Source organism: Lepus europaeus, chromosome 20, assembly GCF_033115175.1.
Source record: "Lepus europaeus isolate LE1 chromosome 20, mLepTim1.pri, whole genome shotgun sequence".
NCBI classification, from domain to species: domain Eukaryota; kingdom Metazoa; phylum Chordata; class Mammalia; order Lagomorpha; family Leporidae; genus Lepus; species Lepus europaeus.
In genome coordinates, this window is record NC_084846.1 from 20,050,501 (window position 1) to 20,065,394 (window position 14,894).

The following is a 14,894-nucleotide window of genomic DNA, read 5'->3' on the forward strand; positions in this document are numbered from 1 at the left end:
TGTCTTTGATAATCAACCCCCAAGATTGCTCTGAGGATTAAATAAGATCACTTACTTTAAAAGGACGGTGACTCATTTTGTCAAGCATTCAACGTGCGTCTCCTGTTGCTGATGTTGACACCATCACCCTAAAAGAAAGCACTTGCAGGCCACATTCATTGGGAGGGTTCTGAGAGTTATAGGTGCGCTGGAGTTCCACCTCCCGAGACCAGGAACACAGTTGGATTCTTGCTGGTTGAGCCAACAGCTTATTAGTCAGTCACCACCACAAACCCATGAAGGTGGAAGAAAGATAGTGCCTTCCCAAGAGACTCTCTCCAAAGGAAACACTCGGAATATTCCGAGAAGACACTTAGGTGATTTTAACCAGTCTTGTCATAGCATTCTCTCTGCTACCTAATAGACTGTTTGAGGTACACTCAGAAACTATTAATTAAACACGCATGGGACAAGCATTCTGTCCCACATGAAACTTCACTTAAGTGAAGTGTTCGTAATAAGCTAATTATTTTTAGATTTATTCAGATTACTTTAATTTACTCAGTTAAGGAAATAGCTTTACTTGTCTATTTTTATTTCCTAAAATGAGAGTGCTAAGAGTTTAATCAAATGCCCGCATTAGGCAGGGGAAGTGCTCCAGAGGCAGAGACATCACTGAACTCTGGTCTGTCTCCCCGAAGCTTCAGAACCTCAGCCAGAGGAAGAGGCAAATTAGCCAGGACAGTTCTCCTCCAGGATGTGAGGGGAAACTGAGATCTGGAAACTGACGGGGTCACGCTTGGCAATGTGGGAGGAACAGCATCTTCCCCTAGATGGAGGAGCACAGAGAGTAGTCAGAACAGCAAAGAGCCAGGGGTGAGCCTGAAACAGAAGCTACCAGACCTCGGTCAAGGCTGAGGTTGCCGACTAGTCCGGCCTGAGGTCAAGCTGGGGCTTCTCCAGTTGGACATCATGGAGCAGCCTTGCCCAGTAGCAAGTGATGTGGTCAGCATTGCACACATTCTGGAAGCAGTGCAGGAGGAACAGATTAAGTAACGGATTTCCTGGTGCTTTGGGTTTAGTTCAGAGATCATCACTGTGGTGCAGCAGTCCAAGTAGTGGTGCTGGCTAAGAACAAGGGAGTGTTACTGACCCAAGATCTGTAGGCTGACATCCTGATCCCAGCAGTATTGGTATTAGGAGGCAGAACCTCCGAGAGGTATTTAGGTCATGAATGTGGAGCCCTTGTGAATGGGACTAGTGCCTTTATAACAAGAGCCTGGAGAGGTAGCCTGCTGTCTTTTTGCCACCTAAAGGGTATCACAGGAAGATGGAAGTTGACATCCTGGAAAGGGCCCTCAACAGAACCCAACCGCCCTGGCACCCTGACCTGAGACACTCAGCCCCCAGAACTGGGAGAAATCAGTTTCTGTTGCTTCTCAGGCACACAGTTAAAGAGGTAATTGACTAAGTCAAGGAGTTGTAGAGGGAATGAGCAGATGTGGAATCAAGATGCAGTTAAGAAACTCAAGCATGGAAAGCTGGTGTTTGGTCGAATGAGCGAGAGGAAGTATAATCTCCAGTTTTGTCTCATACAGCAGATGAGTAACAGTAAGAGCAACACTGGATAAGAATCTTCTTGTTTCTCAAGGTTGAACAGGCAGTTGAGTATCCCAAACTTGTTGGCATAGTACGAGTGGGAAGATTTTATTCGTGTGCAAAAGCGTCCTGTTTCTGTGTGTGTGTGTGTTGATGCAGAAGCTGCTATCGTAAAGCTGATTTGAAAAGACACATTAGACATCTCTATGGCTTCCTTAATACATGACTTTTAATATCACAGAATTCCAGGCATATGTGCAATTTAAAAATATATCTTTTATAATACAATGACTTTGCCAACTCTTACGTAGTGTCTGAGTGATGGATCATGCTTTTTTATGAAATCTTTTCTGTACTAATACTTCATGTTCTGAAAAAAATAGGGAAAAAACCATATTCTATGGGTTGACTCATTAGCAGGCAGGAAGATGGTAAGAATATTAGTAAGTCTCAGTGCTGTTCCCTTAGGATAAAAATCTACAGCTAGAAAGAGATTACTTCTGCAGTGTTCTGGAAAGCTTGAATCATTCTTTTACTAGTATAGAAATGTAGTGGAATCAGAACAGAAAACTTCATGATAATAAAAAAACATTCTTTGGTTTGAACTCTGCTTGCAGTAGGCTTGTGTCTGATGCTTTTGAAAAGTAGAAAATCGAATTCTTTAAGCACCAGAGGTTTAATTATATGAGATTCTGAAGTTACATGCTGGGATGCTTAATTTACTGGTACCTACTAATGAGAAATGTAGAAAATATGTTCAAAATAGTCCTGTGTTGGGGTGGGGGAGGGAGAAGGGCAGGCATTTGGCTTACTGGTTAAGAGGCTGACATCACACACTGGAGTACCTGAGGTCGATTCCTGGCTTTAGTTCCTGACTCCAGCTTCCTTGCAAATCCAGATCTTGGGAGGCAGCAGTGGTAGTTCAAGTAATCAGGTCTGTACCATTCAGGTGGGAAAGCCAGACTGAGTTCTTAGTTCCTGGCTTCCAGCCAGCCCAGCCCTGGCTATTGCTGGCATCTGGGAAATGGACCAGCAGAAGGGCACTCTGTCTATCTTTCTACCTGCCTCTCTGTCTCTAAGTGAGTTTGGAAAGTTAAAAAAAAAAAAAAAATAAGGGCCGGTGCAGTGGTGTAGCGGGTAAAGCCACAGCCTGCAGTGCCAGCATCCCACATGGGCACCGGTTCGAGACCCGGCTCCACTTCCAATCCAGCTTTCTGCTGTGGCCTGAGAAAGCAGTAGAAGATGGCCAAAGCTCTTGGGCCCCTGCACCCACATGGGAAGACCCAGAGGAAGCTTCTGGCTCCTGGCTTCAGATCAGTGCAGCTCTGGCCGCTGTGGCCAGTTGGGAAGTGAATCAGCAGATGGCAGATCTCTCGATCTCTTTCTCTCTCTCTGCCTTTCCTTCTCTCTGTGCAACTTTGAATTTTAAAGTAAATAAATAAATAAATAAATAAATCTTTAAAAAAATAAATTGGAAAGGGACTAATGTAAGAGAAAGGCTTAAAATAACCCATGACTCTTGTTAACAATTAAAGAATAGAAGGTCTCAATCATTACATGAGGGGCTGGTGACTGTGACATACTAGGTTAAACCTCCGCCTGTGGCACCGGCATCCCATAGGGGCACTAGTTCAAGTACCAGCTGCTCTTCTTCTAATCCGGCTCTCTACTAATGGCCTGGGAAAGCAGCAGAAGATGGCTCCAGTGCTTGGGCCCCTGTACTCACACAGGAGATCTGGAAGAAGTTCCCGGCTCCTGGCTTTGGGTTGGCTCAGCTCCAGCCATTACAGCCATTTGGGGAGTGAACCAGCAGATAGAAGACCTCTCTCTGTGTCTGTACCTCTGCCTCTCAAATAAATAAATAAATCTTTTTTAAAAAATTACTTGAAAGAAGTGTACCATCCCACCTGATTTGTGATTAACATGACTGTTAAAATCTGAATGGCCCTGCTTAATCTATACGTAGGAACCACGTACTACGAATCATATTAAACTAAAGCAGTGTCCCATCATTCCCTATCATACAAAATATTTGTGGAAAGAGAATCCTCTATGATGCCATCAAAAGCATCTCACTCTGATTATGAACAAAGTTTCTGGACTATGTTTCCCAGACATTTAGTAACCTGAACAGGTCAAAAGACACTTACTATTTGTAGGGATTGGCATTTGGTGTAACAATTAAGTAGCCACTTGGGAAGCTTGGATCTCATAACAGAGTGCCTGGGTTCAAGTCCTGACTGCCCCACTTTCCCAGAAGGCAGCACATGACAGCTCAAGTACTTTGGTCCCCAAGCCATGTAGGACACCCAGATTCCTGGCCTGGCCCAAGCTGTTGCAGGCATTTGGTAAGTGAACCAGTAGATGAGAGATTTCTGTTTTCCAGTCTGTCTCTCTATACCTTTCAAATAAATAATTATTTAAAAATCACTTGTTATTTGTAGAGTTAGTATTTGTATCTTGAATTCTAATTCCAGATTTGGTATCTTTACTATGTCAGTTTCCCAAATAACCTCTTTTCTCCATGAAATAAAGCCCTTTTAAATATGAGAAATAAATTCAGGTTTAATTATTAATTAATTAATTTGCAAAATATAATGTATCTGTACTATTATTCATTTACACTATATTAATTTATTATCTGTATAAAGCATGTAACTTTAAAATAATATAAGATACTGAAGATCTATTTAGTTTCATCTTTGTAAAGAAGAAGGGTGACTGAATTATTTCAAAGGCCACCTAACAGTATTCAAATTGAATTCAGTAGCGCAAAAATATAGTGAGATAAATTCTGTGGCATGTTTTTGGAAAACTAAATAGCAAATCAAATGTTCAACTCCTTACCTAGGACTGAAATTAATGTAAGCTAACAAAGATGCCTAGTTTCATTTATTTTTCCCTTCATGCATTTCACATTGTTTTATAAACCAACTTACTGGTATAGTGTTGACAAAGAAGTTCACGAGCAACTTTACTCATCTGACAAACTTGAATAAACTGCTCAGAATGTGAAACAAATAGTGATTCCAAGTCCTATATTAAAGAATAATTCATTCATGAAATTTGGTAAAAGTTGTTGAATTCATTTCACTTGCCTGTGCCAGTAGAACGCCATTCTATCTGAAAACAAACAGCCTTTATTCATCAAAAGAATGACTACCAGGAAGGAGTGTCCTGGGAGGATCAGTTCTGTATACATCACCAGTTTCATGTCCATCACAATTCATCTCAGGGAGTTCCTGTGTCCCACAACACAAACTTTCCATTAACCAGTTAGCCATAAGCAAAGATTTCCTAAAACTTACAAAAACACAGTCGATTCCTTCTATTCAACGCCTCCTACAGGAACGATTTCATCATTCCTCATTCTTTGTGTTAGTAATGAATTCCTTCATGACCGCAGTTGGAAAGGGGTTCTGAAGGTATTTTTAACTGGTATTTATTCAGGTTTTATTATTGATTTAGGCAGGAAATACCTGAGACTTACTGTACAAGTATTAACAGCAGAGAAGGGAAAAAATTTGAAGAATTTGTACAATTGATTTTATTTCTGCTGCTGAAGTAGCATTCAAATCATGCGAGAGAAAACTTTAATATATCCTAAGTGAAAGCATAAAAATTCAACAGGCAATAAAGTTATTATAAGTGTCTGAAGGAAAAAACTAAAAGTATCCCTCAGGCTGTGCAAACAATAAGGTTGGGTGGGTCTAGAGTGGAAAAGGGATTTGGACCTGCTCTTGAGGGCAACTGTCATCTGTTAAACTGATACACAGATGAACTCCTTTATAATATAAGACAAATAACCCAGGGACCTGAAATGCACAGACTGTGAAAATACACTCAAGATTGTGGCAATGAGGACTGAGATAGCCAGCTCTCTTTTCTGGCCTTTCTAAGAACTTCTGCCTTGAAAACACATTTTCTTCGCCTAGTAATAACAGGGTTAACAGATTGAAATGTATAGAAGGAGCAATTAAGTAAAAGGTGACAAGATACATATTTGACCCGGTAACAAATTTCATAGAACCACAGATTTTTACAACTTAAATTCAGTAAAGACTCAATACCCTGGGAAACTAAAATAAGCAGCCATTAGTACTTCAAAGAGAGAGTCACTTTGTATTTCCAACTGTCATTTGGTCTTTATTAGGAAAGACCACTAAATACGTCCCTGTGTGGATAGATATATTTTTAATCTTTTTCCACATTATTATTTAACACATTCATGAGAGCATAAAAGTAGCAAGTGTAGATGAAATATTGCACATTGGTTTGACTCTGTTCCTGGCTCTGCCTTGGTGAGCTGTAGAAACTTCTGGAAGCAATTTACATCCCTGGGACAGGTTCCCCAGATGTTCAAGTATCAAGTGTCAATGGACGGTGGTTTTCTAATTTTTTTTATTTGCTGACATGTTCAAATATTAAACATTTTGAAGTGTTTTAAAGATCATATATTCTCATCTGTTATGTCAATAAACTACTTCCTAGTAACTAGAACTAAATTAGGTGCTTTTGAAGGTTTGTATTTTCCAAGTATTAGAATTCCACTTAGTAATTTATGTGCTAAAGTAAACTCTTGAAGAGATTCCTGTCTTTCATAATGTACCAGTGAAATCATTGTCAACATAGGCAGAGCGATGCACAGCTCTGATCTCATTACCCAGACAATTACAGCAAAATTATTTGCTGTGGAAGACTGACAAAAATTTTACCAAGTAAAATCAAAGAGCTTACTTTTTTTCTCCATTTTGAACTTTTACTTATATTTATCATTGATTTCTTCCCACTTTTAGCCATTAAACTTTTATTTGGTTCTCAAATAAATCAGCCACATAATAAAAAAAATGATAAATTATATTGTCTAATACTTTATGTGGTAAGTACCAGAGGGTATTTTGTAGAAACTTTGCCAGAACCTAATAAATTAGAATCTTTATTCAATTTGTTGGACCATAGAGGTATCTTGGAGGGGTGTACACCAGGTTTTACATCGTCTTTGCTAGAAAACAAGCTAGTTAGTTTTGCCTCCTGAAATCATTTGTTCTCCATTTCTAGAGAAGAAAAATGGCTCTCTAATCATTCATTCCTTTTTTTTTTAAAGATTTATTTTATTTATTTGAAAGACAGAGTTATAGAGAGAGGTAGAGACAGAGAGAGAGGTCTTCCATCTGCTGGCTCACTCCCTAGATGGCTGCAACGGCTGGAGCAACGCCAATCCAAAGCCAGGATACAGGAGCCTCCTCCAGGTCTCCCACACGGGTTCAGGGGCCCAAGCACTTGGGCCATGTTCTACTGCTATCCCAGGCCATAGCAGAGAGCTGGATAGGAAGAGGAGTAGCCAGGACTAGAACCAGCACCCACATGGGATGCCAGCACTTCAGGCCAAGGCATTAACCCACTATGCCACAGCGCCGGCCCCTCTAATCATTCATTTCTTTCTTTCTTTCTTTCTTTCTTTCTTTCTTTCTTTCTTTCTTTCTTTTTTTTTTTTTTTTTTTTTTTTTTTTGACAGGCAGAGTGGATGGTGAGAGAGAGAGACAGGGAGAAAGGTCTTCCTTTTCCGTTGGTTCACCCTCCAATGGCTGCCGTGGCCGGCATGCTGCAGCCGGCGCACCGCGCTGATCCGAAGCCAGGAGCCAGGTGCCTCTCCTGGTCTCCCATGGGGTGCAGTGCCCAAGCACTTGGGCCATCCTCCACTGCACTCCTGGGCCACAGCAGAGAGCTGGCCTGGAAGATGGGCAACCGGGACAGAATCCGGCACCCTGACTGGGATTAGAACCAAGTGTGCCGGCGCGGCAGGCGGAGGATTAGCCTAGTGAGCCGCGGCGCCAGCCATCATTCATTTCTAAGCAAGCAACTCACCCTACAATTCAGACTGCCAATACCTTCGGTTCTTATTTAATTTAGGTAAAAACCTATGCTTTTTCTGGGTAATTTTGCTATCAGCATTTTAACATCCATAAACATTCCTTTTCTAAGTGTTTGTTCATAAAACTAGTGAACAAAAGCACATGATAAGAGAAGAAAACAGAGATCTGAACGTGACCCACATTCTCGGCGGTAGGATCAGGCCCCCTGGAATGAGCAGGTGACACTCTGGAGGGAAGTACTGTGATAAGGATGGTGGCAGTAATGCAGGCCCCTGTCACCTCACAGGAAACAAAGGCTACAGTTCCAGTCAGGCTCCTTGACAGCATTCAGACTGCACAAAACAATGTCAGAAATCAGATTTTAAAGGACTTTCAGACATATCGTGTATGACGTATTTATTGTAGATGACATAATGAGGGCTCCAAATTCTCAATCCCTTTTATGCTATTATCTAACAAAAAGGAACTTTTTTTTTTCAAGTGAAGAGTGTTTTCCTGGTATAAAGTGCACTTGCTATGTGAGGATATGTTTGCAAAAGTTGGCAGTTAAAAGACTACATAGGATGCCGGATGTCACCCTTTAGGAACACACATAAGAAACAGAACACTTACAAAACACAGCTAATTAGAAAAAACCATCCCTGCCCACTTTAACGTTGACATCTAGTTCAGCCCAAGAGGTCAATACTGCACCAGCCTATAATCTGAAATTTGTGAAATTCTGGTAATTCACTATAATTAGAGTGATATACAGTGACATGAGGTTTAGCCATACATAAGGATTTGGGTAAGTTGATTAAAACAATAATAATCAACTTCTTAAATCAGGCTAAATGTCTGTGACAGAAAAATTAGAAAATTTAGACTACTTAAAACATAAAGAGAAAAAAAGAATGACCAACAAGCAGAAAAAAGAATATTTTATATTATATATTGTACAGTGTCCATAAGATTATGCAAAATATTTTAATTTTTTTTGACAGGCAGAGTTAGTGAGAGAGAGACAGAGAGAACGGTCTTCCTTCCAATGGTTCACCCCCCAAATGGCTGCTACGGCCAACGCTGCGCCAATCTGAAGCCAGGAGCCAGGTACTTCCTCCTGGTTTTCCATGCGGGTGCAGGGCCCAAGCACTTGGGCCATCCTCCACTGCCTTCCTGGGCCACAGCAGAGAGCTGGACTGGAAGAGGATCAACCCGGACGGAACCGGCACCCCAACCAGGACTAGAACCTGGAGTGCCAGTGCCGCAGGCAGAGGATTAGCCTAGTGAGCCGCGGCGCCGGCCCAAAATATTTTAATTTTTAAAATATAACACAAACATTTTTAAATAGGAAAAAAAAAATCTCAACAAGCAACTTAGTTCTTTCCAAGAGAAAGTCCCAATGTTTTATTTTATTTTATTTTTTTGTCACTCCTCATGGTGAAATTTTGTTTCCTTCTCTAAGTGGATGTTAAGGTAATAGCCTCTTATCTGTGCCAGTTTATCTTAGATAAACCTCTCTATATTAAATATGTCCTTACCTATTTTGCTTTTCTCAAAATCCAGGAAGGAGTGGGTCATGCAAGCAAGACCTCTGTAGGTTCCAATTATGCCAAATAACCATGTGCCAAGAATACAGAATCATTACCTGCTGGCTAGCTCAGTGCTTTGCCTCCTCCTGGCAACGTTTATTCTGGATGAAGTTGAAAGTTACATGTCCCTTACAAATGACCATGGGGTCACAGACACCAGGGAGTTCCACAGTATTTCTACCTACGTGAGAAAAGGTAATGTAGGTAACTTGTATCCTAGCCCAGGAGTGTTTGTGTCAAATGCATCAGCTAAAGAGATCCCCAGCTTCACTGCCCTCTAAATATCTGTCCTGTAGAGCGAGCGTGATGACACAACAAATGTGCTTCCCTGGATGGGTCGGTCAGCTGAGAAACCTCACACTTCTACTTTGCAGGTGACCGATTCCTACTGTGTTGCTCAGCGTTTGGTTACTAAAACAAAGTCCCTGAAAAAAAGGTTAACTTCACAAAGAGGTTCCTTGTGTCTCACTGTTCTGGAGGTTCACAGTCCAAGGCTGGGCGAGCTCCACTGGTTCAGCTAGGTGATGGTGTTCTCACTGGCAGAGTCCCAAGGGGATGAAGGGATCATGTGGCAAGAGGCCGGGAGCTCTGGCTGCCATTGCTCTGTCCTTTCCTATCATAAAACCACTCCTACTGATTCACGGGGTGAGGCCCTAGCAGTCTCACCCAGTCCAGTCACTCCCCAAAGGCCCCACCCATTCACACTGTAAATGGATTAAGTCTCCACTCCCTAGGTATCAATGACATGAGACAAGGAGCACTAACCTGCTGCATGAGATTATGAGGACAAATTTTCAAATGGTAGAACCTACTTAGCCCTCCGTTCTTCAGGGGGACTGAAATTGAAAGTTGATAACCCTTGCATGGGAAAAAGGACCAGAATACTACATCTCAGGCCAAAACAAAACAGGCCTTGAAACGTTTACAGAACACATTCTCGTAACTGAATCTCAGAACTCTTCATGTTGCCAAATATCTTCTGATGACTAAATCCACCGGTTTAAGGAACCAAATGAATGACCAGGCTCTATTTTGAACATTCTTTTCTGAATTGAAAGTGCTAAGGAATTTAAAGCCTTATTAAACCAACAAACACCTCTGTGGGAATTCCTTATTCTCCTGTCTCGGTCTTCCAGAAAAAGTAATTCCAGGCGGATGTAACACGGGCACTCTGGTCCTTAAGCTGCCCATACACACATCTTTCCAGTTACACACATCTGCATGGCTGCATGTGTATTCACACTTATGCACCCAAACACTACATGGATATATGCAGTTTCCCTCTTACTAACATGCAAACTTAAGATATCTAAGTGTTTTACTTTATAATTATCATTGTACTTTTCATACATCTATTTGTTTGGGAAAAAGTTAATGGCTCTGCCAAATTTTCATTCCTGGGAAAAGTGAAAAGGCCTTTCGGTTATATTTGGTGTAAGTGATTTTAAGGAGGAGAGGGGAGAAAGCCTGAGCGGCTGTATCAGAATCGCTCAGGGGGCAATTCAAACACCCAGGGCCTTCCCCTTGCCTCCTCCTCCGAGAAGCCCCCAGTCTCCACCCACCCTTCCCAACAGGAATACACTCCGTGTAAAGGGTACAGATTCTGGATATGTCCTTTTATTTATTTGGTTTTTTGGACAGGCAGAGTGGACAGTGAGAGAGACAGAGAGAAAGGTCTTCCTTTTCCGTTGGTTCACCCTCCAATGGCCACTGCAGCTGGCGCACCACACTGATCCGAAGCCAGGAGCCAGGTGCTTATCCTGATCTCCCATGCGGGCACAGGGCCCAAGCACTTGGACCATCCTCCACTGCACTCCCAGGCCACAGCAGAGAGCTGGACAGGAAGAGGAGCAATGACAGGACTAGAACCCGGGGTGCCAGCACCGCAGGTGGAGGATTAGCCTGCTGAGCCGCAGCGCCGGCCCTGGATATGTCCTAATGACACACTTCATACTGAGGATAAGAACAACCTTCAATATTGCCACACGGAGTCTGCCTATGCAACAGGTATACAATGAGTATGCAATTATTGGCTGTGGAGCACCAATGCCCCAGTATAAGATGAACATTCTGCAGCATCTTATGGTATTAGACTTACAATTCTATTCTCAAACAAGTTCTGTAAGACATTCCCGTCCCACTACAAGACTGCCAATCTTTTCTCCTAGTCTGATGCACAGCACCAAGAAGCCAAGAAATTCTGGCATGTGTTTGCACACGCATAAAATGGAACCAAACAGAAGTCAACAGAAAACTAATTTAAATGCTGATGGGGGTGCCAATGCTGTAGCACAGCAGGTTAAAGCCCTGACCTGAAGCGCTGGCATCCCATATGGGCACTGGTTCTTGTCCTGGCTGCTCCTCTTCCAATCCAGCTCTCTGCTATGGCCTGGGAAAGCAATAGAAAATGGCCCAAGCCCTTGGGCCCCTGCACCCACATGGGAGACCCAGAAGAAGCTCCTGACTCCAGGCTTCAGATTGGCGCAGCTCTAGCCGTTGTGGTCATGTGGGGAGGGAACCACTGGATGGAAGACCTCTCTCTCTCTCTCTCTGTCTCTATCTCTCTCTGTAACTCTTTCAAATAAATAAAATAAAATCCCGGTTGCCCCTCTTCCAGGCCAGCTCTCTGCTGTGGCCCGGGAGTGCAGTGGAGGATGGCCCAGGTCCTTGGGCCCTGCACCCCATGGGAGACCAGGAGAAGCACCTGGCTCCTGCCATCGGATCAGCGCGGTGCACCGGCTGCAGCGCGCCTACCACGGCGGCCATTGGAGGGTGAACCAACGGCAAAAGGAAGACCTTTCTCTCTGTCTCTCTCTCACTGTCCACTCTGCCTGTCAAAAATAAATAAATAAATAAAATAAAATAAAATAAATAGCTTATGGAAACATTGGAAAGGCTGGGGTTGACAGGCAAGAGTAGCAAGGAATAGAAGTACTAAGGGCTTCAAAGCTAACAGTATGCATGTGTGTGGGTTCATGCACACACGGGTGTGTATTTGGCAGAGAGAGAACAGCAGAGAAAAACTCAAAAATGAAGATGGCAAATGAAGGGCCCCTATTGCCTGGGGCCAGGTATCGCCATTAAGAGAAGGAGCCAATTTACAGATAACGTGTGTTTGTGGTGGCTCAGACACCAGGACTTGGAGATGTCACAAGTGCTCCAGTGGAAGTATCTGAAAAAACGTTGGAAAACATAACTGCAGCTAGGCAGCAGGCTGGAGCAGAGGCGAACACGGAGTCGTCTCATCCAACGTGAGAAGAAGAGCAGCAAGTCTAATAAACAAAAGAACACTGCATGGCGGCCAGGGCCCAGAGTGGTGCCATAAACCACGATCGATGCTCTGCACTTGCTACTCCTCTTTCTTGCGACACCAGCTTCCTTTCTGTGCTGAGGAAACCCAACCTCAGAAAAGCTATGCCGCTTGGCCAAGGAGCCTGGGTGTTCTGAGCTCAAAGGCCTCCTGTTCGCACTTACTCCATCATACACCCTCGTCAGCATAACTCGTGGGACCATGGAGTCAATGAGATTCCTCAGCAACAGCATGACAAAGAGCCAAACAGAACTCTGAACAGACCTTTGTCCTACACACACTCGGAGTCCTCCAGCGTCTGGGACTTCCCATCCCGCTTCCTAAATGCTCTATGAAAGCCTCCGTGTTGCAGGGAAAATCGTCACATGTGGGCCTAGGGACTCCATCATCAGCTGCCACCCTACAAACTGGCTTCCAGGCATATAACCAAATAAGCAGGCCAGGGAATTAACTAAATTCCCCTCCCCTCCAGCTGTTAATTTGTTCCTACTTGCATGGCTCAATCCAGTTACTTATTTTCACGGCCAATTATGATCTCTACTCTGTATTCATTACCTTCTCTAACAGGAATTACATTTGCACGGTGCAGGACGGTTCTGAGCATCAGGAACCTAGAACTGCTGAGCACTTTAGACCTTTAACCTTTGAAATCCCTTCCAAGGTGAGCATTAGTGTCGCAGTTACGATGCCAGTTGGGGCACCACATCCCCTATCGGAGTGCCTAGGTTCAAGTCCCTGTCCTCATCCCAATTCCAGCTCCCTGCTAATGTACACCCTGGGAGGCATCAGGTGACAAGTCAAGCGATTGGGTCCCTGTAACCCACTTGGGAGACCTGGATTGAGTTCCAGGCTCCTGGCTTCAGCCTGGCCCAGCCCTCGCTATTATGGGAACTGAAGAACAAACCAAGATCTGTTGCTCTTCCTCTCTGTCTCTCTGCCTTTCAGATAAACAAAATAACAAATGACTTTTTTAAAAACATCCTTCTCCACAGCAAAATGCCACTTTCTATCAAACCTGCTCCTGCCTGGCTTTGCTCTCTGGTCCTGTCCTTTGCAACACCATTTAATAGGGCAGTCAAGTAAAATCTGCACCAAACACACAGGTTTAACCTTCTACAGAAAAACCCTCCAAAATTCTCATAGCTCATCCTAGGAATTCTCTTTAATCTGCTGCTCGCTTATTTTTGCTTTCCATGGAACTGAGAAGACGGCCAACCCAAGAATACATTTTCTTTCATTGGAATTTTTTTTCCTCAAATGTTTTTAACTTCTGGATTTGTTCTCTTGCGGCATTTTGATAGTATGCTATATCCAGGTTATATGCAGTCAACTGAGGCATTTTCATGAAGGAAAAGAAGCAACATTGAAGGCTAGGTTGAATTATTTTCCAAACCTGTCAGTCTGATCAAACAATGGCAGTGACAAGGGTAGGCGGCCAGGGAAGCCACGTGAGAGGGTGAGTCCCAGGGCCCACAGAGACGCTCTCAATTGGAAGAATGTTGAACAGAAACAAGTGGCATGGAAGGAAATTGTACAGCTTTACGGGAAAAATCTGCATTAATTCACTTACCAAGACGACGACAACCGGATATAAGATGGAAAGATCGCTCTGCTCCAGCACACTCAGTAACTGCTGGGTTTCTGGAAAATCTGAGGCCGCATCCTGAAAGGGCAAGAGAAAAAAGAAGTGGAAAGAAGTTCTGAAACGATGTAAGACCTGGGTCAAGTGGAAAAAAGGAGAAGATTTTACATAACATTCAAAATATTTGTCAAGTCTGAGTTTTAATTTTAAAACAACTTTAAGGGCTATCCATAAATTGTATATGCATATATTAATATTTGAACTATTTATTCAAAGCCATGTCTTATTATCTGCTTTATACCAGAATACAAAACAAAAAATTGAGGGGCTAGCAATGCAATGTAGCAAGTAAAACCCTCTATGTACAATGCTGGCATCCCATATGGGTACCAGTTTGTGTCCTGGCTGCTCCATTTCCAATCCAGCTCCCTACTAATGACCTGGGAAAAGCAGCAGAAGATGGCCCAAGTGCTTGGACCCCCACACCTACATGGGAGACCTTGATAGAGTTCCCCATTGCAGCCATCTGTGGAATGAACCAGGGGATGGAAGATTCCTCTCTCTCTCTCTCTCTCTCTCTCTCTCTCTCTGTGTGTGTGTGTGTGTGTGTGTCTAACTTTGCCTTTCAGATAAATAAATCCTCTTTTAAAAAGCCCACACTATTGTACATATCTAAAGAAATATTACCCGCTCCTTATTATAGAAATTACCTTGCTAGAAAATGTCATTTCCCTATTTCAATAAGATAAAAAGTAAAGTGCCCATTAAATAACACACCTATCAAAATATTCAGTTTTTTAAGAACCAAGAAAGAAATGTGTTCGCTTCCACTTTGCATTCGTATAGAACATTATACAATCTTTTTTTTTTTTTGACAGGCAGAGTGGACAGTGAGAGAGAGAGGACAGAGAGAAAGGTCTTCCTTGTCCGTTGGTTCACCCCCAATGGCCACCGCGGCCGTCATGCTGCTGCCGGCGCAC

The 14,894-nt window shown here is 43.0% G+C and overlaps 1 protein-coding gene and 1 pseudogene across 1 annotated transcript in view; both read right to left on the reverse strand.

Annotated features, from left to right (window-relative positions):
* Window positions 1-7,778, reverse strand: part of LOC133749940 (ATP-dependent RNA helicase DDX50-like) — a 28,641-nt pseudogene extending 20,863 nt beyond the window's left edge.
* CRPPA (CDP-L-ribitol pyrophosphorylase A) overlaps window positions 1-14,894 on the reverse strand; it is a 319,655-nt gene that overhangs the window by 145,940 nt on the left and 158,821 nt on the right. The window contains exon 8 of the mRNA XM_062178999.1: window positions 13,903-13,995. Within this exon, the coding sequence (XP_062034983.1) occupies window positions 13,903-13,995 (93 nt within the window). The remainder of the gene's footprint in view (window positions 1-13,902; window positions 13,996-14,894) is intronic.